The 27,572-nt window shown below is 34.0% G+C and overlaps 1 protein-coding gene across 2 annotated transcripts in view; it reads left to right on the plus strand.

Moving 5' to 3' along the window:
* LOC111510511 (uncharacterized MFS-type transporter C09D4.1) overlaps positions 1–27,197 on the plus strand; it is a 37,731-nt gene extending 10,534 nt beyond the window's left edge. Inside the window, exons 3-7 of one of the 2 annotated variants that reach the window (XM_074174273.1) lie at positions 2,166–2,346; positions 9,517–9,731; positions 15,223–15,326; positions 20,685–20,795; positions 26,764–27,197. In XM_074174273.1, the coding sequence (XP_074030374.1) occupies positions 2,166–2,346; positions 9,517–9,731; positions 15,223–15,326; positions 20,685–20,795; positions 26,764–27,082 (930 nt within the window). In that variant the 3' untranslated portion in view covers positions 27,083–27,197. The remainder of the gene's footprint in view (positions 1–2,165; positions 2,347–9,516; positions 9,732–15,222; positions 15,327–20,684; positions 20,796–26,763) is intronic. The other variant, XM_074174274.1, reaches the window with a different exon arrangement.
* The last annotated feature ends 375 nt before the right edge of the window (positions 27,198–27,572 follow it).

The following is a 27,572-nucleotide window of genomic DNA, read 5'->3' on the forward strand; positions in this document are numbered from 1 at the left end:
ATAATTTCGGATTTTATGTTTTTGGCAAAAGCTCCAGAACTTTTGAATAATAAACTGTATGTGGGTTACAACAAATATCAGTGAAAGCTAGATTTCGATTCCGACACAGCTCGAGAAAATCAATATTAATTTAATCAAAGACATTTTTTGTTAACCATCGTTTTCAAAATGTCGCTGGCAATATAATTTCATCCGACGAAAAAACGTGCGAATACTGTCATGAATGTATTCATTTGTATTTTGGATAACTTCTATTCAAATATAACAAGTTATAATTGAAAAATTAACACTTCTCGAATATTCGAATATACGACAAATGAACAGTAGTCTACGTCCAACCTTTGCTTGTCTTTTGCAAATAAAGCTGTTCTTTGCTTACAAAAATATGAAGATTTTTTCATGTTTTCAATATGTACCGGAGCTTCTAACCAACTTTAAAAATGCCTAAGTTAGCATTTGAAAGAAATGAATGAAGTGATGTTGAAAAATGGAGAAAAACTAAAATTGGAAAAATAGTTATTCTGCATAAAACTTATTGTGTAAAAAGTTTGGTCATGAATTATTGTTACTTACACGATATTGTTCAATTTTACATGGCATACTTTCTTGAAAATGTTCCGTTACGAGGAAAATACAAAAAGTAATTTTTTATGATACCTCAATTATATCGGCAGATTGTGAATTGGAAGTATAATTGATATATCATTTGAAGATTAATTCTATACCGAATTGTAATTTTCAAAAAAATACATACTTTCCATTTGAAATATAAAAATTGGACGCTCTTTTGATCAAACCGGAAGTGTCATATTTGGTTTAATACTTACCAGATTGTACATTCTTAACATCAAATCGAAGAACCGAATTTAAGACATCCATATAAAATAACAACGAAGATACAGAGGGTACATTGGTTCCGGGTCACCCGGGATATAGTGAATCTCCAGGAACAACATCGACCGATTGTGTAAAAACCTGAAAATGGTTTCTTGTTTCCGGAAATTGGGTCGCAAATATATCACATGTCCTTGAAGTAACTTTATCACATTCTCTGTAAATGATAAATAAATTTGAATAATCTTCGTTTGTGCAATTCAATCGTCACGACATGATTTATTATTGACAATTTGCGAATGACAAGTAACAACATTATCGTACGAATTGACTGTTTTCTAATGCTACGCCGTCATCGCCAACTGACAGAATTCAGAAACCGTATAGTGAGTATTATATCGATAGAAAAATGTCAAATTGCAAATATTTCAAAAATTACTAATTTTCGGAATAGGTATTCTTGTAACAAATTACTCTTCTTTTCAATGGTTATTACGATTGAATCGTGAAAAATGGAGGGTTTCCTTTCGAAAAAAGTCACTTCAGACAGTTCATTAAATTCCATTTATATTTTTTTCTGACCCCCCTATATTGAAAATTATCGAAATTTCATATAAAATTTGGTTCTAGTCTACAAGGAACCCGACCAAAACATAATGATAGTAGTTTCCTTATAGGAAAAACTGATAATTATTCTAGTCTGCAAACATCTTTTTCGACATAAAAACTAAAAAAATAAAAAACGGTTAGACTGAGATTGAGGAGATCATACACAAAACGTATTTAGATTCTGATGTAGAATCCAAAAATATTATAATATGTAGGGTGTTTCATTTGAAATGAAGAAATTGACAGCTACTCCCGGTATAACTGAAAGTTACGCCATTTTGAAAATATTTTAGCCGAGTTACCCTCATCGACTTCAGTATATTGTCAAATTCTCAGATTTTTTTAATTATAGTTTTTCCACAATCGATCGATGCAGTTTCTGGAGATTCACCCTGTATATTACGTTATATAATTTTCCCATGAATGACATTCGTTTCGAAACCGTAACATTTATCTGATGTAATTTTCATGAAAATTAATGCAATCTTCTGTAGGTATCTAGAAAACTTTTGCCGATGATGAACTTTTTCTCCTTTCTTCGAAATTTACTCATTTTTCTGGGGTGTCTTTGTATATATGAACTCTGAAAAAAAAAGAAAATTTTATGGAAGAGTTTTGAACTGGTATATATAGTTCATGAACTTTCTTCGCTCTTGGACCTTCAAAAATTTGATCGATAAACGACAAGACTGAAGCTGTAACTGAACTGTTTTGAATTGTAGATATCAACAGTGTGCTCTTTAGGTTTACTTGGTATGAGTTCAGGAACTGCAATAAGTTATTTAGTTCCTCCGATCATGGTACACGATAGCGATAATATGGATGAAGTTGCTGCCGATCTCAGAGTGATGAATTGGGGTATATTCCTTCTTTCAATACCATTAGTGCCGATCGTATTTTTCTGTAAGTATATGATGGTTTTGAATAACTTGAAATATTGTGAGATAAAACTGAAAATGTGGAGCTGCTGTTCTCCTCCCACACAATTTTATCGATGAATGGAATTCCAGAAATAGATTGAAAGTAGTCATCATTACGAAAGTTCATGAGAAAGATATTGAAAAGATAGACTATTTACTGAAACTATTAATTTTCCACAACCTGAAAAAAAAGTTAGTAATAGAAAGCTTCAAACAGATGTAGAAAGTCAAACTGCATATGTTACTGCATGAAATCAATAGTCTCCTCTGAACTAGTGTTTTCTTTTCCAGAAACATATATTTGATAATGTTGTCTGGGTATCGAAAATAAAACTAATAATTTAAGAGGGTACTTTTCTTCAATTGATTCAAATCCCAGTTTTCATCTCGAAAGTTGTTATATTTGTTGCCAGTTCACCAATTTCTACATATTTCTTCAAAATAGGGAATCAAGTACGACCAATATCCAAAAAATGGGACCTGGCACACATGCCTACCGGCGATCGACGCCGATAGGCACGATAAAGAAAATAAAAGATCTAGTAATTCGAGTATAATTCAAAATTTTCCCACTTGACATTGTCAGTCAAATTTTGAACAACTGTCATCATTTCATGTTTTTTCTATCTGTTTTTGAACCATTTTATATTTTATTCTCACGTTAGTAAATTCTTCATATTCATATATTTTTATGAATATTTTTATTTTTATGAATATTCATATATTTTTATATATATGAATATGAAGAATTTACTAACGTGAGAATAAAATATAAAATGGTTCAAAAACAGATAGAAAAAACATGAAATGATGACAGTTGTTCAAAATTTGACTGACAATGTCAAGTGGGAAAATTTTGAATTATACTCGAATTACTAGATCTTTTATTTTCTTTATCGTGCCTCTCGGCGTCGATCGCCGGTAGGCATGTGTGCCAGGTCCCATTTTTTGGATATTGGTCGTACTTGATTCCCTATTTTGAAGAAATATGTAGAAATTGGTGAACTGGCAACAAATATAACAACTTTCGAGATGAAAACTGGGATTTGAATCAATTGAAGAAAAGTACCCTCTTAAATTATTAGTTTTATTTTCGATACCCAGACAACATTATCAAATATATGTTTCTGGAAAAGAAAACACTAGTTCAGAGGAGACTATTGATTTCATGCAGTAACATATGCAGTTTGACTTTCTACATCTGTTTGAAGCTTTCTATTACTAACTTTTTTTTCAGGTTGTGGAAAATTAATAGTTTCAGTAAATAGTCTATCTTTTCAATATCTTTCTCATGAACTTTCGTAATGATGACTACTTTCAATCTATTTCTGGAATTCCATTCATCGATAAAATTGTGTGGGAGGAGAACAGCAGCTCCACATTTTCAGTTTTATCTCACAATATTTCAAGTTATTCAAAACCATCATATACTTACAGAAAAATACGATCGGCACTAATGGTATTGAAAGAAGGAATATACCCCAATTCATCACTCTGAGATCGGCAGCAACTTCATCCATATTATCGCTATCGTGTACCATGATCGGAGGAACTAAATAACTTATTGCAGTTCCTGAACTCATACCAAGTAAACCTAAAGAGCACACTGTTGATATCTACAATTCAAAACAGTTCAGTTACAGCTTCAGTCTTGTCGTTTATCGATCAAATTTTTGAAGGTCCAAGAGCGAAGAAAGTTCATGAACTATATATACCAGTTCAAAACTCTTCCATAAAATTTTCTTTTTTTTTCAGAGTTCATATATACAAAGACACCCCAGAAAAATGAGTAAATTTCGAAGAAAGGAGAAAAAGTTCATCATCGGCAAAAGTTTTCTAGATACCTACAGAAGATTGCATTAATTTTCATGAAAATTACATCAGATAAATGTTACGGTTTCGAAACGAATGTCATTCATGGGAAAATTATATAACGTAATATACAGGGTGAATCTCCAGAAACTGCATCGATCGATTGTGGAAAAACTATAATTAAAAAAATCTGAGAATTTGACAATATACTGAAGTCGATGAGGGTAACTCGGCTAAAATATTTTCAAAATGGCGTAACTTTCAGTTATACCGGGAGTAGCTGTCAATTTCTTCATTTCAAATGAAACACCCTACATATTATAACATTTTTGGATTCCACATCAGAATCTAAATACGTTTTGTGTATGATCTCCTCAATCTCAGTCTAACCGTTTTTTATTTTTTTAGTTTTTATGTCGAAAAAGATGTTTGCAGACTAGAATAATTATCAGTTTTTCCTATAAGGAAACTACTATCATTATGTTTTGGTCGGGTTCCTTGTAGACTAGAACCAAATTTTATATGAAATTTCGATAATTTTCAATATAGGGGGGTCAGAAAAAAATATAAATGGAATTTAATGAACTGTCTGAAGTGACTTTTTTCGAAAGGAAACCCTCCATTTTTCACGATTCAATCGTAATAACCATTGAAAAGAAGAGTAATTTGTTACAAGAATACCTATTCCGAAAATTAGTAATTTTTGAAATATTTGCAATTTGACATTTTTCTATCGATATAATACTCACTATACGGTTTCTGAATTCTGTCAGTTGGCGATGACGGCGTAGCATTAGAAAACAGTCAATTCGTACGATAATGTTGTTACTTGTCATTCGCAAATTGTCAATAATAAATCATGTCGTGACGATTGAATTGCACAAACGAAGATTATTCAAATTTATTTATCATTTACAGAGAATGTGATAAAGTTACTTCAAGGACATGTGATATATTTGCGACCCAATTTCCGGAAACAAGAAACCATTTTCAGGTTTTTACACAATCGGTCGATGTTGTTCCTGGAGATTCACTATATCCCGGGTGACCCGGAACCAATGTACCCTCTGTATCTTCGTTGTTATTTTATATGGATGTCTTAAATTCGGTTCTTCGATTTGATGTTAAGAATGTACAATCTGGTAAGTATTAAACCAAATATGACACTTCCGGTTTGATCAAAAGAGCGTCCAATTTTTATATTTCAAATGGAAAGTATGTATTTTTTTGAAAATTACAATTCGGTATAGAATTAATCTTCAAATGATATATCAATTATACTTCCAATTCACAATCTGCCGATATAATTGAGGTATCATAAAAAATTACTTTTTGTATTTTCCTCGTAACGGAACATTTTCAAGAAAGTATGCCATGTAAAATTGAACAATATCGTGTAAGTAACAATAATTCATGACCAAACTTTTTACACAATAAGTTTTATGCAGAATAACTATTTTTCCAATTTTAGTTTTTCTCCATTTTTCAACATCACTTCATTCATTTCTTTCAAATGCTAACTTAGGCATTTTTAAAGTTGGTTAGAAGCTCCGGTACATATTGAAAACATGAAAAAATCTTCATATTTTTGTAAGCAAAGAACAGCTTTATTTGCAAAAGACAAGCAAAGGTTGGACGTAGACTACTGTTCATTTGTCGTATATTCGAATATTCGAGAAGTGTTAATTTTTCAATTATAACTTGTTATATTTGAATAGAAGTTATCCAAAATACAAATGAATACATTCATGACAGTATTCGCACGTTTTTTCGTCGGATGAAATTATATTGCCAGCGACATTTTGAAAACGATGGTTAACAAAAAATGTCTTTGATTAAATTAATATTGATTTTCTCGAGCTGTGTCGGAATCGAAATCTAGCTTTCACTGATATTTGTTGTAACCCACATACAGTTTATTATTCAAAAGTTCTGGAGCTTTTGCCAAAAACATAAAATCCGAAATTATTACATTCAAAATGTTCTTGACTTCGATTTGAAAGATGGTGGATGCTTCCTTCATTGTAGGACGTCGAATTCTTACAGAAGTATGTTGTCCATATGAATATTTGCATATGAGTATTTGATAACCTCGTGTTGGGAATCACAATTTGAAGGGTGAGACCTCGACAGCCCTTATTTCCACAAGTTTCGACTTTTGAGAGTTGTCCTTCATAGGAGGCGACAGCTGGTTAACGGAAAAACAGAGTTCAACCGAGTTTATCATCTTTCTTTACACCCTTTGGTCTTTTTCGACTCAAAGACATTCCACTTTCCACAGCAACCTTTTTAATTTTCGCGCCTCAAGTACCTAAATTACACCCTCCGGTCTTTGTCTACTCAATTACAAGACATGACCTTGAAATGATTCCCTCAGCCAGCCACTTCCAGCAATGAATGCCATGGTCATCAATCACTTGTCTAGTCCCAAAAACAAATCACACTAGCCAACAATTAAGAAAAAAAATCGTGACTAATATTATAATGGCTATACATTAGAGTTTGAAGCATCTTGACTACGACTTCAAAATCAAATATATATATATATATATATATATATATATATATATATATATATATATATATATATATATATATATATATATATATATATATATATATATATTCTACAAAAAGGATTTGAAGCTTTATATCTTCTATTAATTATCTGCGAGCGCTTTCGGCAGTTGGTAGTACTGTCATCTTCTGGCACTCCTCAAACTATTAACAGTCGAAAGCGCTCGCAGATAATTAATATATATATATATATATATATATATATATATATATATATATATATATATATATATATATATATATATAACAATGTAGGTTTTCACGGATGGTAGAATATGATGTGTTGTTTTTCCGGGTGTTCATCCGTTGTGTACTATTGGATAGTCGACGTTTCGCCATCATCTCAGATGGCATTATCAAGACGAGTTAGTGCTTATTCATATATATATATATATATATATATATATATATATAAATGAATTGAACATATTAGAACGAAAGAAAGTAAAACAATAATGGATTTTTTTGGTTTGACAAATCTCATACCTTCACATAAATGTGATTTTTCAATGGGCATGGTGGTTTGATAATCTTTGACCCTAAAGAGAAAGTTGATTTATACAATTTCCATTATTATCATTATGATTTTTGGTGTAGTTCCAGTAAGTTACTGTATATACTGCTGAGATTATCAATGTCAGTTCTCTCATTCATACAATTAGAAGACTTATTGATTTCAATCATTTCAAGAAAAGGGCGTTTGGAAATATTTTTTTCTGTATATAAAACTTTGATGTTAGAGTAATTTGGTTTATGTCCTGTTTCTATAGAATGTTGCGCTAATGCACATTATTTCTTATTAAGCTTTATATCACTTTTATGTGAAGTTATTCTATCTCTAAGAATTCTAGATGTTGTTCCAATATAATCCAAATTACAATTGTTACAAGGAATGTTATAAATCACATTTGACTTTTTGATAGCATCCGTTTTATCTTTCAATTTGGTATTTAAATTCTTTATAGTTTTATATTTTCTTTTTGACATATTTTGATATTTTGTTCATTATGAAAAAGTTTTATGATATCTGAAGATACATTTTCAAGATTAGGTATAGATTTATAAGAAAAATTGATAGGTGAACTATTATTATTACATACATTTATGTTGGTTACATGGGAATTTGTATTACTGCCAATATTGAAAATTATTTTACTGAGAAGTTTTCTGGGACAGGAATTTTCGATCAATATGTCTCTAAGAAGTTTGAATTTTTTTTGCTCGAGGGAAGGGTGTATTAATTTTTCTATTCTTTTTACCAAACAGAGTATTAAATTGATTTTAACTGATTTCTTATGAAAAGAATAGTAATTGATATATCTTAATGAATTAGTAGGTTTCACATACCAATCAGTGATGAAAGAATTGTCAGTTTTACGGATAACTCGTGTATCAAGAAAAGGAAGGATCTGATTATTTTCTATTTCGATAGTGAATTGCAGTTTTCATCATATCTATTGATATTTTACTGTACATTTCTCCAGTCGCTAAGATTCTCAACTTTATATATGTATCATGTATCATATAGTTTATAATACGAAATCATTATTGAATAACGACATTAGTTAGAAGAAAGTTTTTGGCTTTCTACTATTCCATCTTGATACAAAACAAAAAAAGATGAGGGAATCTTCCAAAGAAAGGAAGGAGGTAAGCAATTTGAAAATAAGTAGCTCTATACATGGATGTGTAGATCATGCTGAGAAGTAACTTTCAGACACAAACTGAAAGAAAGTCCTCCTGAAACAGCTACTTTCATATAAACATTGAATTACACGAAAGAAAATAATTCTTTCGAAACAAATACTTCTATATGAACACTGAATTATACAGAAGATACTTTTCTACTTATCAGTTTGTATTTCAAACATTCGTCGTGGAATAAAATCAGATATCAATCACATGAGTTCTACTTTAAATGAATGATAACAAATTGCACTTACATGGAACACTTCCTTTCTTTGGAAGATTCCCTCATCTTTTTTTGTTGTATCAAGGTGAAGTAGTAGAAAGCCAAAAACTTTCTTTCCCAGAAATTAGTTAGCTCTCTAAGTATATTATCAAAGGGGAACTATTTGAAGGTAAGTTGCACTATATCGTTCACTTGAACTATAACTATACAATTTTCAAATGTATTCTGACAATTTCGATTCAGGTATGGTATGATATGATAAGGTATGACATTGGTTGTGAACATCAAATAGGCAGATTGGATTTGGAAAGCATGAATAATAATTCAATGCCCCGAGTGCACTTCGTTGTTTCTCACATTTTACTTTGACATGACAACTGACAGTTGACTCTAACATGTCTGTCGAAGCAGTTTCTCCTAATGTTTTGAAAACTTCATGACAAATTATCACTTTTCATTACTCATCGTTTGTATTCGATTAAAGAGAATATTTTCATGTGTTTAACATTTTAAAATCCACCTACCTCCAAGCTTCGATGCTTGGAAGTAGGCAACAAGGGTTTGTTGAGGTCCAGTCGTACGTGAATTATTGAAAAAAAAAAAGGAATTCCAAGCATTTCGTGTATGTTGTTGCATAAAATCATCGGCAGTGCATCGAGTATCTGCCCGGTAAATAACCCTCATTTGGAGTCTACCACTTCATTTATTCGCTCAATATTTTTCATAATGTACTATACTGAGTTGATATTCATGAACGATGTTACAGTGCCTACGGTAACATCGTTGAAAACTTTGTAATTTCAACACTTCTACGATATAATATTTAAAGTGCATGTTATTTATTTTTTCTAGACTTTCCAGAAAGACCTTTAAATCCACCAAGCATGGCAATGTTTGAGGAGAGAAATCAGAGAAACAAAGTCACTGTTTCCTCATTTGTGAAATCATTCAAACACCTGATGAATAATAAAGCCTTTCACGTACACAACATTGCATATGGATGTATCATGGGAATATTTTCAGTACTTGGAACACTTCTGAGTCAGTTTGTCTTGAGTTACTTCCCGGTAAGTCACAATGTACTGATTGTCATGAATATGGGTAATAGTAGACATCTACATAGTACAAATCTCTTTTATTGAATTATTACGAATAGCACCCTGTGTTACATACACAGAAAAATTACTTTCCGTTCCGACGTCAACAATTTAAATGTGAGATTCAAAGATACTTCGACTCCTCCTGCCTTCATAACAGAAACCTTCAAACGATCATTTTCACTTCCAATCACCAGAATATACAGGGTGCGTCAACAAGATTCCCTCGATCCATTGCTATCAGAGAAAACAATTTTTCGAACTACTCAATTTTTTTTTGCAATCATATCGATAAATACTATATTTCAAAATTATTTTTCCTATATTGGATGATTCAGCCGAGCGTGGCCAACTAAAGTATTATTTTTTTGAAAAAGAAACTCAGTATATGAATAAATCTTTCGATTCCATATTTTTTTCGCTCTCTGAGAAATTTTTGTTTTCGAATTTACATTGCGGCATTACCAATTTATTCCAGATAGACCTATTTTGTAAACAGTCATTTTTCATTTCACCACCTGCATGTCATCAGCAATTAGGTAGATTTTCTTCTGGAATAGTTAGTCAACATCACTATGATAAATTCTGGAATGTCAACTTTCGGAAAAGATATTCAGGGTGCTGGATAAAACCGGTCAAGTTTTATTCACTTTCAACATAATTTCATTTATTTCAGATATAATTAATCTTTTTAAAATGGAACACGCTGTATTTTTTCATTTGTATGAAATGTTTCAATATTTCACTACATTTTAAAAATGGATATATAGGGGTTGGGCTTGTGGCACGGCCTCCCAGATCATCTGATGTGACCGAAATGAACTTTTTTTCATGGTGGTACATCAAATAGATACATCTGTAGAAGACATGAAACAAAGAATCACTAGAGCTTTCAGGGAAATTCCAGAGGATATGCTGGAACGTGTGAAGAATTCGTTAAAAAAAAAGACTGAAATTATGTGTTTCAGATAATGGTCGCCATTTTGATCATCTTTTGAACTCCTGTATTCAATGAAAAATTAAGGCATTATTGTTTATATTGAAAAAAATTTGAGTCAGTGAACGTAAATAAGTGAAATGTTTGGGGTTACAACAAATAATAAAACTAGGTATAATTTGTAAAATATCAGTTTTTCATATAGTATACTTCTGATGAAAAATGTAGCGGAATATTGAAACATTTCATACAAATAAAACAATACAGAAGGTTCCATTTGAAAAAGTTGAGTTATATCCGTTTGAAATGAGTAAAACTTAACCGGTTTTACCGAGCACCCTATGTGTTGCTCCGGAAGCTGAGACTCTAGAAAGTATCATAGTAATATTGACTAACTATTCCTAAAGTAAATCCACCTGATTGCGGTAGACATACGAGTGGTGAAATAAAAAAATATTGTTTGCAAAATAGGTTTTTCTGGAATAACATGCAATGCGCAAAGGAAAGTCGAAAACAAAAATTCCTTAGAGAGCTGAAAAAATATGGAATCAAATAACGTATTCATATACTGGGTATTCTATGTATCCGCCATCTCGATTATATCTTTTAACTTGAATCGTCTAAAACGAAGCAAATATTAGTCATTCGATCTTAAAGTACTTATCGGAAAACACCTCTATAGGAATCCAGTAAGGGAAGAAGGCTTTAGTAGTTCTAAGAAGGACTATGGTAATTTGCCAGAATGTATATTGGTCTCCACAGTGCTTCGTCAACTCGGCAACGCTCAGCGGGACCATTTGAAACAAATAAAACTTGCATCATCTGTACCAATTTTGAAAAACACCTGTTCGTATTATTGTCATATGTTTTTGTTGCTCCGTTTCCAAAAAAAATATTTATTCTTCTGTGTGGTATATACTCATCGATGATTAATTTTGTGCTCTAATACATTGATGCTGTTCATTTTTTCCCAAATTCGAATGTTTTGTCCTTTCCAGCTTGTCACTATATGATGTCGTTAAGCAATGTTCGGCCAATTCTTCTCTACGAATTCAAATTGAACCAAAGCGTTGTCGAAACAGCCTGAAAAATCAATGTGGCCTTCACTTTGTGATGCACTGTTTAGAACCTTTGGTTCCAAGCAGACATTTGGCAATGCTGCTGTTACTGAACGCACTGATTGACGTTGGTTAGATAATTTTCGTTCTGAAAATTTCAGCTTCGAAAATGAGCCCCGAAGTGGTCAACTTACAGTAATCTAGGATGAGGATTTGAGAACCCTGGCGGAGACTGACCCATCACAAACGGTGCGTGCGATGGCGGAAGAACTGGGCGTCAGCTTTCATGTGATTTTTGATTGTTCAAAATGTATTGAGAAGATCAAAAAACTCGATTTGAACGATCAACAGAAATTGTCACGTTTCGAGATATGTTCTTCTTTGCTCTTGTGCAACCATGAAAAGTGGATTCTCTTCGAAAACAATAGACATTCAGGACTGTGATTGGACACGGATGTGTCACCCAGGCATTTCCCAACAGGAGAGGTTCGATCCTGCTCCACGACAACGCCCGTCCGGAAATTAAACGAGTTGAGCGTCGGAGCTCCGCTCACCCAACATACTCCACAGAGCACTTCGAAAACTTTCTCACCGGTAGAATCTTCGCCAATCAGGACCAGGCAAAACGGTCTTCGTCGATTTTATCAAATCCCGGACACCCAATTTTTATGCTGACTGAGTTAATTGACTTGTATAATATTCGCAAAAGTGCACTCATTCAAATGACATTCACTGAGATATTACAGTTTGAAGTATACTCATGAAAATGGATTGAACTTTTGGAACACCCTGTAGTATCTGAAGTAATATTTACTCAGAATGATATTGTCACTACCTCAACTTCTCAACAGCATAATAATTTTGAGCGATTGAGATGTAGTGTGGTGTTTTTGAATCTTATTCATGTTGATTCAGAAAAAGTAGAATTTGTTGAACTTTCCAACCAAGGCCTTCCAAAGCTAAGGAACATTGTGCCTTCGAAAGTTTCACTTCGTGGCATCCGTGTTAGGAATCACACGTTAAAATGTAATACCTCGTTGGTCCTTAGCTCTCGCACAAGTTTCTCAACTTCTGAGAGTTGTCGTTTGTTTGGGGGCGACAGCCGATTAACGGAAAAACAGATTTCAAACAGATGGTATCGGTGTTTCATATCCAACTTGTTGAAAAGCGTGTATTCTGCGGCCAACTTGATCAACTTGAGAAAATAAGGGAATGGAAATTTGAAAGCTGGAACGGTTCCTTAGATCAAATGTAATGTCTTGTTTTTTTCGTATACTATGCGCTGAATTTTCAAACCGATGCAAAACAAAAGGCGCAGTGAGCCGTTTAAGAACAAGACTTATTAACAATCAGATGAAAGGAATAGATAAATGTAATATTGTCCACAAAAGTAACTTTTTTAGCATTCACAGGTTAGTGTTTAACAATCTATGTTATTGGAAGAGGAACCCTTCTAGATTTCAGATGGGCAAACCGTTAATCACTTCTTCAAAATCTATGCTTTTTAGCACATCAGATTCTATCGACATCAGCGACAAACTGGTTAATCTCCCTTGGAGCATTGTACTTCTTAATTCATTTATAACTCTTTTTAATTTGGAGAAAGAGCGTTCTCCGCTGCAGTTAGTTACCATCATGCTCAAAAAGATTCTCAATGCGATTTCTACATTTGGAAATGTGTCTTCAATTTTGTTTTCTTCCAAAAGTTGATATATTTTTAATCCTCATTTTCAGGATATACAATCCTCATTTTCACTGTCAACAATTTTCAAGTATTCTGTTAAACGCAAACATTGCCAACCCTTTCCCATTAACATCTTCATACTTCTTCATAATTCAGCAAATTATTTGCAACTTTGTCTCAACTCTTCGGAATTCAGAGTTTTCAAGCGAAAAATTAATCAAAACCTTTACTGATATTCTTATACGAACTTAATCGCTGTTTTAAATGAACGCTGATGATATCAATTATTTGAAGAAAGGTTTCTATTTTAAATTTCTCTCTTCCATTCCGTTGGACTGACGGCATAGAGCCATCGAAAACACTCTGGCGAGAACTTCTGCGTTTTGTTCTTTCAGATAGGTCCTTGTAGTTTCTTTCTTTGGCAGACGATTCGAAATAATCAAATTTATCCCTGAGGTTAATAATCAGCAAGTGAAGTAAACATATTAGTTGCAACGTTTAGTGTTATTGTTTCTTTTTGAAGATAATTACTTATTTTGTCTATTCTTTCCAATTCACAGTTCCAAATTTCCGTTAGTATAATATATCCGAGTTTTTCCATTTTTCTGAACAGGCTAAGGGCTTCGTCTCTAGTTTCTCGTGCCTGTTCTGTATATTTTGCGATGGATATCAAAGCTTGTATAACTTGTTCATTACATTCATGCAAAGAGCTTACTGCATCTGCTCGGGCTGACCTTCTGGTTTGTGAAAGACTTTCAACAACTTTTTTTGAACCTAAATATTATGTCAATATATTTCTTCGACGAGTAGAGCCCGAAAAAAATATGTACACTCTCTGAATCATTTCAAAAAACTTTGTAGCCTCCGATACACACCCAGCAGCATGTACGCCTACCAATTCAAACTTGGAGCTTCATACTTCGCTTCGTTCGCTCAATTCAAATGGAGCGAGTCACACTGTAAGTGCACTACTGATGAATTTTCTTTAAAATGTGTATGTGCTTAGTATACCATTATATATTTGAATTTATCTAAGCATGCTGAAGTCGAAAAGCCTAAGTAAAGTAGAATAAGCTTCGCGCATGTAAAAGCTAGTAAGTTGGTATTGTAGTCAGTAATTTAGGTTCGATTTCTTCGAATTATATAAGTTTTTTGGTATCTAATAAATATTGGTTATCGTTTGGTGGTCTACCAGGAACTAGGAATTTTGTATTTGATCTGAGGGGGGCCCCTATTGATCGCGGGGCCCTGGGCACTTGTCCAAAGTGCCCACTGGGAAAGGGGGATCTGTATGTCGTTATGTGTTCATTCATACATTTTGACTGCTGACTCGAACTCCAAAAAGCTATCTAATTTGAAGGAACCCTCGGGTCCATTTTTGGGTCATTGAATTCTGCATTTGCAAATCTACGATTCCGAAATGATCCATCATTGAGGAAAATTTTCGAAATATGTGGACAGAAAAAAACTGCACCAAATGATCGCAAAAGTTCACTTCGGATTAGTCTTCTGAACGGTAGATACTGCACAGGTTTCTGGTTTTCCATCACAAAGATTGTTGTGATTAGTCATCAAATTACCACCCAGTATGGAATTTGAGCTATCTTTGAAAAAAATTATTTTCAGGAAAAAATTACGAACGTGGAGTCATTCAAAAATTATTAAGTGGAACAATTCATTGTTATTTATTCAAGTAACACGTTCATATTCATTTTTTTCATATGAAACTCTCGGAAAATTCCGAAAATATTTAAAAATCATTTTGTAGTTCAAATCTCATAGGATGCCCAAGAAGACGCTGGAAGAATGGGGTCGTTGATGATAACTGCTGGTTTTGGCGGAACAATCTTATGTGGCATCATGCTTGATAAAACACACAGATATAAGTGAGTATTGTTATCGTTATCAGATGTTGTTGTTGAGTACGCATCAGATATATATATATATATATATATATATATATATATATATATATATATAAAATCTAGAAAGGTTAATGCAGTCAAGCTGCTGGAAAATAATTCCATGAAAATCAAAAAATAAATAAATAAGTACTCTTTGATCATTCCCATATTGATTTCAATTTAAGAGCCACCGGTATACAGCTGTTTCAGCCTATTGGGCATCGTCAGTACCGGGCAGGCGGTCCTCGATTGAAGACAAAATGAGAAAAAACCAAGAAAGTACTTGATAAAAATAGCTGCGTAAATGCAAGCGAAACATAAGTGATGACACCCAAGTCAACTTGGCAAGTTGACTTGGGTGTCACACCAATAGGTGGTTCCACTTATGTTTCGCTTGTATTTACGCAGCTATTTTTATCAAGTACTTTCTTGGTTTTTTCTCATTTTGTCTTCAATCGAGGACCGCCTGCCCGGTACTGACGATGCCCAATAGGCTGAAACAGCTGTATACCGGTGGCTCTTAAATTGAAATCAATATGGGAATGATCAAAGAGTACTTATTTATTTAATTTATATATATATATATATATATATATATATATATATATATATATATATATATATTAATATATATATATATATATATATATATATATATATATATATATATATATATATATATATACACAAATAGAGATTTTATCGAGTGTGCATGATATAAATCGAAAATGAAAAATTCGTGGATACAACACTCCAAACAGGGGGGCAAACCGCGGACACGTGTTTCTGGCTATTGGCCTCATCAGCGCGGTGCAGCCAAGTGTGAAGATGGGCAACACTTGTTTGCCGAAAGCAGGAAACAACACAAACGCACGGAGTTATTGCCAATCAACACTGCGTAAACGCAAGCGAAACATAAGTGGAACAGCTATTTTTATCAAGTACTTTCTTGGTTTTTTCTCATTTTGTCTTCAATCGAGGACCGCCTGCCCGGTACTGACGATGCCCAATAGGCTGAAACAGCTGTATACCGGTGGCTCTTAAATTGAAATCAATATGGGAATGATCAAAGAGTACTTATCTATTTATTTTTTGATTTTCATGGAATTATTTTCCAGCAGCTTGACTGCATTAACCTTTCTAGATTTATATATATATATATATATATATATATATATATATATATATATATATATATATATATATTTATATATATATATATATATATATATATATATATATATATATATATATATATTGAGTGTCTTGATATAGAAACAGAAGTTAATATCGGACGTAGCACTCATGAAAGTGGCAAACCATAGACACGTGTTTCGGGCTTTTGGCACATCATCAGTATGGTGCAGCCAAGTGTGAGGATGGGCAACACTTGGTTACCAAAAGATAGAAATACAAATGCACGGAGCCACCAACAGGAGCCAACCGCACATTTGTGGATGTCACGCAGGTAGCTATAGCTGCCTCCGTGGTGATTTTGATAGTTTTCTTGTGAACACGAGATCTATCAACTGAAACCACATGGATGTTTCCCTTTACCTGCGTTGCTGCCACTACCTGTGTTTGCTCGACTACCTGTTTTTGGTCTTATTACCTGAGCTGCCTCTCCTGTCTCTGTTATTGTACCTGTATTGTCATGTACCGAGTTTTGCCTCTGGAGTTGGGCAGTCTGATTGCTTGTGCGAAGTGATAAAACGGATCTCCATGTTGATGGTAATCTTTGCGCATCATCCCTCTTGTTCATATTATTAGGTCGTTTTTCAATTTCGATTGCCTCTCTGATTGTTCGTGAGTAAAAGTTTTCGTTGCTTGCTAGCATTTTTGTGTTGTCGAAATTGATGTTATGTCCTGTTTGAAGTACGTGTTGGAAGAGAGAAGACGTGGTGACTTTTTCCTTCACTGCTAGTTTGTGTTCATCTTTGCGAATGTTGATTCGTCTGTTGGTCTGGCCGATGTAAGTCCTGTCACAATCATGGCATGGTACTTCATACACTCCTTGTGATTCCAGTGGTATCTGATCCTTGGGATTACGAAGCATGGACCTTATTGTTCGTTCTGGTACGAACGAAGTTGATGTTATGTCGGTGAAGAATTCTGCTGATTTTATCTGTTGTTCCTGCAATATATGGTAGTGTGGTTGTTATGACCGGTGTATCTCGAGTTTTTTGTTGTTTCCGTGTGGTCTTGGCAGCCGCTTTTATACTTCTTTCTGAGTAGTTATTCATTTGTAGAGTTGTTTCGATGGTGTTCAACTCTTGTTGTCTGTGATCGTTGTCTGCCAGCCTCCTCGAACGTGTAATGAGTGTTTTTGCCACCGCGTGAATTTGTTTTGGGTGGTGGTGTGAATTTGCGTTTAGGTACCTGTTCGTGTGTGTTGGCTTTCGATATACCGTGTGACCTAATGTTCCGTCTGGCTTTTTCATCAGTACATCGAGAAATGCGAGCTGGTTGCCTTCTTCAACTTCTTTCGTAAATTTAATGCGTGGATGGATTTCATTCAAATGATGGAACTTTCCAGGTTTTTTATTTTCATTTTTGATTTTTATGTCATACCCACTCGATAAAATATCTCTTTGTATTTATATCCTGGACCCGGATGTCACGCAGGTAGCTATAGCTGCCTACGTGGTCATGTTAGATGTAGCCTGGGAATTCTAGGTCTTCTAACTGGAACCACAAATGTGTGGTTGGCTCCTGTTGTTGACTCCGTTCGTTTGTGTTGTTTCCTGCTGTCGGCAAACAAGTTTTGCCCATCTTTACACTTGGCTGCACCGCGCTGATGAGGCCAACAGCCAGAATCCTTTTTGTAGGATTTAATATTGACAGGCCAGGCGTTCCTCGATGGAAGACAAATGAGAAAAACCAAGAAAGTACTTATCTATTCATATTTTATATATATATATATATATATATATATATATATATATATATATATATATATATATATATATATATATATATATATATATATATATATATATATATAAATAATAGAAGATATAAAACTTCAAATCCTTTTTGTAGAATTTAATATTGAAATATATATATATATATATATGTATATATTATATATATATATATATATATATATATATATATATATATATATATGTATATATTATATATATATATATATATATATATATATATGTATATATTATATATATATATATATATATATATATATATATATATATATATATATATATATATATATATATATATATATATATATATATAGGAGAAGGACAGTCTGAGTACCTGAGTCAAATGAATGCAGTGGTACCACATGTGTGAATTCTGGTATCTTTCATTGAAATCGCTGCTTGCTCCCTTTGAGATATAACAAAACAATTCATATGTCTATCTTTTGAAGTTAGCTCACATTAACTATTTTGAAATTTAGAATTATGGCCACATATAGCATATCATGATGATTAGAAAGTCATTCAGACGGATACAATAATAATTCTCATTAAAGGAAATACGTCAGTTATAGGCATTTCATTTGCCATTACACTACAAAATCTGAATTTATATCTCAGGAGTTATCCCAAAATTTGAATTATCGCGCGATCGATTGAATTCAAGTGGCCTAACATACCGATGCCCCACGCGTGATTAGTAGGGTTGCAATTTTATCGGTCGCATTTTTGTTCAAGACTGTATCGACACAGTGCAGGCTTGGCAATCTGGTTAAGAGTAGGATTTTCTGACTAGAGTTGCTAGCGAAAAAGCAGCATTCAATTCTTTAACACTGAAGTAGCAAAATCATGCAGTGAATAAACGAAAAATGAGATTTATCTCATTAGATAATAAATAACATGAATATTGAAATAATATTGGTTGGATCCTTTCAAATAGAAATATGGATTTTTTTTAATATGTTTTTAACAACCGCAACTCTGGAGATTGATCTGAAAAATTTTGGTAATGGTTCTACTCGATCGTCAATAAACACTTCGAAGCGTTTCATTGTTTCCAAATATAAAGAAAAATATAATGTATATTCTCGAGATATGCTAATAGGGAGCCTAACATAGGAAGAGTTGAATGAACAGAATATTTTCGGTGTTGGTTTCAGAGTTGCTCAGAAAATTTAGTTTATATCCACGTATGTCAACTGAAGTTATGACAATCAATGAAAAATGCATGGCAAATAATGAATCAGCTGAAACTGAAATGATCTGAAGTGAAATTATATCTTTAACATAACTCATTTGTGATCTGCTACATTATTTTATAGAAGAGTTGAAATGGTGTCTTTTTTCGATTATCGTAACTTCGATTTTGATCTCTTCCGTTCAGACGTTCTGAATAGTCAGTTCTTTCGATAATGTGGATTTGAAAGGTATTCTTTCTGAACGGCAACATACCCAATCGTTTTGAGAAACACGCGCCTTCTCAGACGAAGATAGTAACTGAACCTCCAGCACTTTGGTTTACACACAATAAAAAGATAATGATTCCACTCAAGAACCAACCTCTGAATGAATACCGAAATTGATCAGCGCTCACCGATTGGATTAGTTATGAGGAACTCGGAAATTATACATGTAGTGTGATACGACGTAAAAAAAAGGCAATTATTTCAAATCCTACTACGAAATGAAAATTTTAAATCAATTCAAAATAATACAGATATCCCTGAGAAACCAAAAGACGTGAATCTTATTATTCCATACCTCAACCTATCAGATGGAGTCACCAATTGTCCTTATCGAATCGTTATGTTGATTTGAAAGAAGAAAGAAAACTCCTTTCACTTCACTACTTTCACGAAGCTCCCTAAGACGCATAGAAAGCAATGATTTGGGTTCATACCAGATATCCTTCAAAATGATCAATATCATCGTGTCTATTTGATAAACCACTTAACTTTTTCCATAAACTCCATCATTACCAGTTGCCTGTCCATCAAGTCATCCTCAAACACAAATCTTCCATCTTCACCCGCTTCTTCTCGTACAATGCACCCAAACATTATAATCAATTACCCTGTGAGTTTAGCTCTCATACAATTGAAAACTTCAAAAAGAGATTAAATACTTATGCAACTAAACTTATGCAACTGTTTTCGACCCTGATAATACAAAAGGAATTTTCTACAGCGGTTGCAATAACTAATTTTCTGCTTCACTGTTAACCCTATTTTTTGTAATTGTTATTTAATTATTGCTATTCCCAGGTTGAATTGAAAAACAGCATTGGCTGATACTTCGCCTATTCACCATTATACTGAAAGATTTGTTTTTTCTTTCTTGTCTGTTATAATAGTACTTTTCACAGTGAGTATTATCATTATTATTATATTATTCGCAGAGAGGCGTCTTCTATCTCATCCTTTTTGGGAATTTTTGCTACCGCAGGAGTTTTGTATGCTTTATCATCTCAGAATAAGTGGTTGACATATACAACAATAACAGTGTTTGGGTGAGTAAGTCTTTTCACGCACATAAAATAATACATTTTTTGTACCAGAGAGATGACTATCTACAGTAAACAAGTTATAATTTTTTCAAACTAAATGTATTGAATGTAACATTTTTTGTAGTTTTCAGTCGTTGGTATTCTTGAGTAGGAGGTATTCAAAAAGTAAGTACATGGCTTATTCGTTAGCAGATGTCCTTGTAGGACGAAACTGCTGTAACGTTAGTTACAAATACAAGTGGTATAGAAAATTCTCATTTTTGATGATAATCTCCTACAACTATCATAAGCTAATATTTTCGAGGAATGGTTTGAAAACACATTGATCCCAAATTAGGATGCGAATAGTGTAATAGTTCTTGACAACGCTTCCTATCATTCGCGACAGCTCATCAAAGTACCGAATAAAAATTCGAGGAAAGATGAAATACAAAGTTTTTTAATGGATAACAATTTGTATTTTGAAGATGAGTATACCAAAAACCAACTACTCGAAAAGTATGGACACACCACACCGGTCGGTATCCAAGCGGTTCGGCGTGGGTGCTTTGTTCACTCACTCGAATTGACTGCCGTGTTGGTCGGTAGTTCAAGCCCTAGTCTAAACGATCGATCTTCACTTGCTATCGTCCAACCCGTGTTAAGAATCGCACGTTAAAAGGTAAGACCTCGTTAATCCTTAGCTCGCACAAGTTTCGACTTCTGAGGGTTGTCATTCGTAGGGGTGCGACAGCTGGTTAACGGAAAAACAGATTTTTTTTTTAACCATACTGAGACTTACCCTCTATTTTTGTGTTTTCAATCCCATCGAGTTGATTTGGGAAAGATTCAAACAAAACATCAGGCGTGTAAATGATTTTCCAAAATTTGATAAGACAGTAATAGAGCTAGTTTATGAAGAAGTATCCAATATTACCGAAGAAGACTGGCAGAAAAGGACTAGTTTAGTTACTAGTTTAATCTTCCTCTTTGAAGATGATCACTTGGTGATCGAAACACGTGTCGAGGTGTTAAAAATAACGATTTTGTGTTGGAAAAAACTCCAGTAATATTCGTTGAAGATTATATCCATTCGGAAGAACGTTCTCAGAAAGATCATTTTACGTAAACGCAGTTCCTCAAATGAAAGGGTTCTCATGCAATGAAGTTTGAGGTGTACCGAGTGGAACCTCAAAACGATGAGCAATTACAGTATGTCGCGAATTTCTGATACGTACCGCTCTTGATGGAATCAAATGTGCCAAGTAACTCGAACACTTCCCCTGATAGTATCTACAACAGAGAGACAAATCTCCAACCATTCTTCGATGTTCCAGACTATCAAGGTTGCAAGTAAAGTTCGCGTCTCCAATCAGGCGTATGGCTCTTTTCTGGAAGGAATCCAGCAGTTCCAAGTCATGAACAGGGGCAGAGCTCCATACATGAGAACAATACTTCAAAAAAAGTCTGATCTGAGCTGTATAAAGCATCAAAAGTTGCTAAGGTGTGTACTGTTTTCTGGTTAGGGACAATGTTCCAAGCTTTTGGAAGGCAATCTTTTCAATTTCAGTAACTTGATTGTGTCAATACATATTGGTATCCTTTTCAACCCCCAACAAACTTCAGAAAGCGGAATTGTCTGTCTCGACATTATTATATCTGGTTCGGAGACATTTTTCTTTTCGGAAAAAACCGATGCCTGAGTTTTTGTGGCATTGAATTGAACCTGGTTTCTTTCACCCCAATTCGAAATCATTTCTAGATCCCATCATTTCTAGAACCTCCTGCTGCCTGTAAAGATGTGCATCCGCTGCCGTTGTCCTGGAATCCAAATGAAATAACAATATATTGCTTTGCTGTCCTCAGCAGAGCAATATTTTGTATTCTTGATTCTTTCTAATAAGTTTTTGATATATAATAAAAATGGGGTTGGAAACAATATGGATCCCTGGAAAATACCAGCGTTGATGGTTAAAGTATTCGCGACACATTCGAGAGAGCTGGAGAGCCATAAACGAAAATGATCCGACAAGCTATATCATCGAAGATTGGCCAGCAAACCTTTATGCCACACACGGTCAAAGGCCTTAGAAATATCGAACGCAACAGCTCTTTACTCTTCATGTTCTCGATTGCATTATTTCCGAAAGCCACATTGATGATCGCTCAAGTTTTTGAAGCCTTCCAGATATTTGAGTTCATGATGATTTACAGCTTTCTCCATAATTTTTAATATCACTGATAGAAAAGCGACTTGTTTATAGTTTTTCTTGCTTTTTATGAGAATGGGCTGATCGCGAGCAACATTTCAACAAGAAGAAAACACCCCTGCCTTGTACGACAGGTTGAAAAGTCTGCAAAATACTAGTACGAGTTCATTTGCACACTTTTTAAATACGATAACGGGCACTTCATCATGACCGGACGCCTTGTTGATATCAAGCTCTTCCGAAATTCCCCTGTCTAGACATTGTCGAAAAGTAATTTCCGGCATTCTGGATCCTAGTTTGGAAATAGTGGGTGGCACCTTTCCCAGAAAATCAACTGTGGGTAGAACGCTGATTGTTCAGCTAGTAAGTTTGCTTTTCTTAAGTCTGTTGTTGCAATTGAACCTTTCGCTTGTGTTATGGTGGAATTGAAGAATTTGTAAAGTTTCCATCAACAGCTTCAGCTACCGACTAGAAAGATCTAGACCCGTTAGAATTGGCAAGAAGTTGATCCCTAGTTCTCTGATTGTGAAGTTCTCTGCTTCCATTTATCCTAAGTTTGCAGGTGTTGCGAGCATAAACAAATCTAGTTCGGTTTTTGGCACAGAGATTTTTGCGCCACTGGCTATAGGCGACGATTTGTTGATGGATCATTAGAGCTTGAACAAACATCTAGTCAGGAGAAATTTTGTAAATGGTCTTGAATATCCTCCCATTCAAACTTCGCGCGGCTCAGATTGTTCCCCTACATTCATCGGTAATTCACTCAACACTGAAATGTGGTCAGAAGATCCCAATAGATACTACTCTACGATAACTGTATCATTTTTTGGATTGATTGTTGGGTATAGTTTCTGAAATTATTGTAAAGAATCCCATGAATGTCGACAGGTTTGTAGCTTTGCAGAACATCCTGTATTACTAATCATCATCCCAAAAATGGTGGCAGTCTTTTCCTAGGATATGATTTACTGAAGTAAAGTTAAAATCTGAAGGATTTTTCAATAACATTACACATATAGTCAGTGGGCATACTTGAAGACTGGCTATAAATCAAATCATCTGAAGGAAATTTCTTTCAGGCCAGTCTCAACTCCCTACATTGTAGGTTGATGTCTATTAACCTACAGTATAGGACAGGAAATCAATCTACACTATGTTAAATTTTTTCCTTCTACGAGGAATTGGGCAAATTCTGGATATGCGGTTGGTTACCTCGTTCACAGGCAAATGGGGCGATGTCAAACCTATTGTTTGTTGTCCGTTTCAGCCTAGTTCGAAAAATGATACTCTGAAGGAATTGGAATTTGAATTATCGGAAATCATCGACTTTATGTTGATGATAGACACTACCTTGCACTAACGAGTGGCCAAACAGTTCGCAAACCAGTCAGCAAGTGTGTTCCAATAATTGAAAATCTATTGTAGCAGTTGTATCGCCAACAGCATATGCAGAAATAACTTCAGTGAAGAATCCTGCACTGACACCTGTCGTAAATACTCCAACGCCCTCCATGGTATTAGCCAAGGGAGTAGTTGTTTTCTGATAGGTGTCAGTCCATTAACCTACAGTGTAGGGAGTTGAGACTAGTCTGAACGAGTTTTTCCTTTAGATGATTTAATATCATTACAGTAGGTATACTATTATGGAACATCCCAAGTAACATTATGGCGTTGAGTCCTCAGAATTTTCCCGCGGATAAAACTTTATACGGTGATATGTAATCCGTATCATGTTCTTGAGGTAGCCTGAAATTTCCATAAGGCGATATTATAACTTTGTGTGGTTATAAGTTACAGAAATTCACTTAAAAGGCACCGCATATAATGGACGATATCCATCCGATACCTATCGAACACTATCTATAGTATATCGACGACTTGACGTGAATAGATTCATTTCATTCATTTTTGTTTCAGTGTCTGATGCTTTCTCTATAATTTCTCTCTGTTGCTATGGAGTGGTATGTTAGTTTCGGATCCATTTCATTCCACTATAAAAAAGTGGATACTTTGCCAAAGAACAGTATCCAAGGTATCTTTTCTTTGTGTTGTGTTCAACATTCAATAGCCATAGTCAATTACTCCACTCTCTGGAGAATATTGGTTTCCGTGGAATTGCATACGTCATAATGAAAAGCTACCTATCAGAGGGAAACAATGTATGAAAATAGGAGAAATTTACAGCGACCCGTTTGATATTAAATATGGAGAACCCCAAGGGACAGTTCTATGGCCAATATTATTCATAATCTACTTAAACGATTCATTTGAACCAGAAACCGAAGGGGAAATATTAACTTTTGCAGACGATACCGCTGTTATTTATACTGATTCATCGTGGGAAGGCCGGTTGGTTTGATACAAAATTACTAACAATCATCTTATTAGATTCCATTCGTATCGTATGAAAGTCATTTATCAGAATATAATAAGCTTACACTCCTGAATAATACTTCATAAGTTGAAATTTTGTCTACCAAAAGTATTGAATATTTCAATATTTTCAGATAGTCACTTCAAATTAGAAATGCATATCAATACTATCATAAAAAAACTGAGATACTCACTGTGTAAGTTCAAATATTTATCAAATATCCTGAAAATGAACCAAATGAAAATAATTTATCATGCATTAGCGGGATTGCATTTATAATATGAAATCGTAGTCTTGGGAGAAGCAAATAAAACTTGGGTACGAAATCTTGAAACTATACAGTAATTTGTTTTGAAAATTACATTAAACAAAACAGGCGATTCTCATCTGACTTGTTATACACCGAGACCAAAGTACTTGATATTCGCCAATTATTATGTCACAGTCTTCTCATTTATCAACATAAAAATAAGAAAGTTTCGATTCGGATATCATATTAATACAAGACACAAAATAAACGCCATTAGAATATCAACTCCCGAAAAAACCATCGCACAAAGATGCCATACTTACCTTTGACCTAAATTATATAACATATTGGACATTGAGATGAAAAAAAAATGAGTTCCCCAGAAATGTTTAAAAGTCATACAAAAAAATGGTTACTCATTATAGCTCAAGAAAACTCACACCGATTCATCGATACAAAAAATGATCACTACATTACAAAACTATGATGGAAGATGCTGTGAAGAAAAATAAAATGAAAATGAGAAAAAAAGAAAAAAAAATATGTGTTTTTCTAAGAAGCTACCTTGAATTGTTTGAATCAACTCTAGTTCGTAGAACTTCTTCATCGTTCCTTTCCTTTCTTCCTTCACGGTTTCTCTCATTCTCGGTTTTTCTTATCTGCAACAACATCTTTTTATTAAGCATAACTATGACTCATCGAATGATTATCAAACATATCACAATTATTGTGGAGTACCGCTGTATGATAAAAGCCGGTTTATGTTCAAATCTGATGTTTTTTAAGCCCCTTGTATAATTGTCGGTACATAAACATTGTTCGTTATGATCACATGAGTAAAGGACTGTTATGCATTGTTATTGACTAAAGACAGTTAATATATATCATTGATGTATGTTGAGTGATAACTTTCATTCTTCTCTTTCCTAATCCTTTATCTTTCTTTTCTCCTTTCTTTCAACCAAGATACAAAGCAATGCCTTCTGTGGCTAACTCTTCATCTATTTGTAATATAATAATAAGAATAATCTTTATTGAAATAGGAAACCTAATGATATCAACATTGGTTACTGTAGTTGTTTTTGGCAAATGAATATTATGATTATATTAGTTGAACTGTTCTCATCCTTCTACATCTCACACTGTATCTCATTACAGGATTTTAATGAGCGCTTATTTGCCAGCAGGAGTGGAATTTGCGACGGAAATAACATATCCTTCACCTGAGAGTACGGTGATGGGAATTATATGCGCCACATCGCAGATTATGGCGGTTGCTCTCACCATTATATTCGGAGAGATTACAACAAAATTTGGAGCATTTTGGGCTCTTACTGGGATGATTATAACTATGGCACTGGGTACTATTTTATCAATAATGACGCCGAATGCACTGAAGAGGCAGACATTTTTTGAAATGAATAATCGTGTGAAGTTCACGCAGATATCTCAGCAGGACAATGGAAATTATCCTTGAATATGAGTGTGTTATAGAAATGTACCAAACAATCATTATGAGTAATATATTGATGGACTCTTCATTTATGTAATGTTAATTTTACAAATAAAATGGTTGACAAAAAAATTTCATACTCGGGTATGTCGATGTTCATTTCGAAATGGCCAATTGGTAATGTGAATTTCATAACTCCCCAATTCCACCACCCATTCACTATAAGGGGTGGCAACCCAGTTCTAAAATTCAAATGTGAATTAACTTCTTGTTAAAACTTGATCGATATGATGTTCAAACTCAGAACAATGACACCAGTTCATCAGAATCCGTGTCACTATTCCTCGCGTTTGAAGGCCGTCGATTTTTGGAATTTCTTCCTGACGTTTCGCTGGTTCAAGTGGCTAGCTTCTTCAGAGCAGTTATCGGAGTCATCGAAAATTAATTGGAAATTATAAACTTCGGAAGAAGATATCCACTCGCGCCACCGAAACGTCCAAAAATGACGACCTTG

The sequence above is a fragment of the Leptinotarsa decemlineata genome, unplaced genomic scaffold (genome assembly GCF_025532065.1).
Source record: "Leptinotarsa decemlineata unplaced genomic scaffold, Ldec_3_MD MMD2_tig00000576_RagTag_RagTag, whole genome shotgun sequence".
NCBI classification, from domain to species: domain Eukaryota; kingdom Metazoa; phylum Arthropoda; class Insecta; order Coleoptera; family Chrysomelidae; genus Leptinotarsa; species Leptinotarsa decemlineata.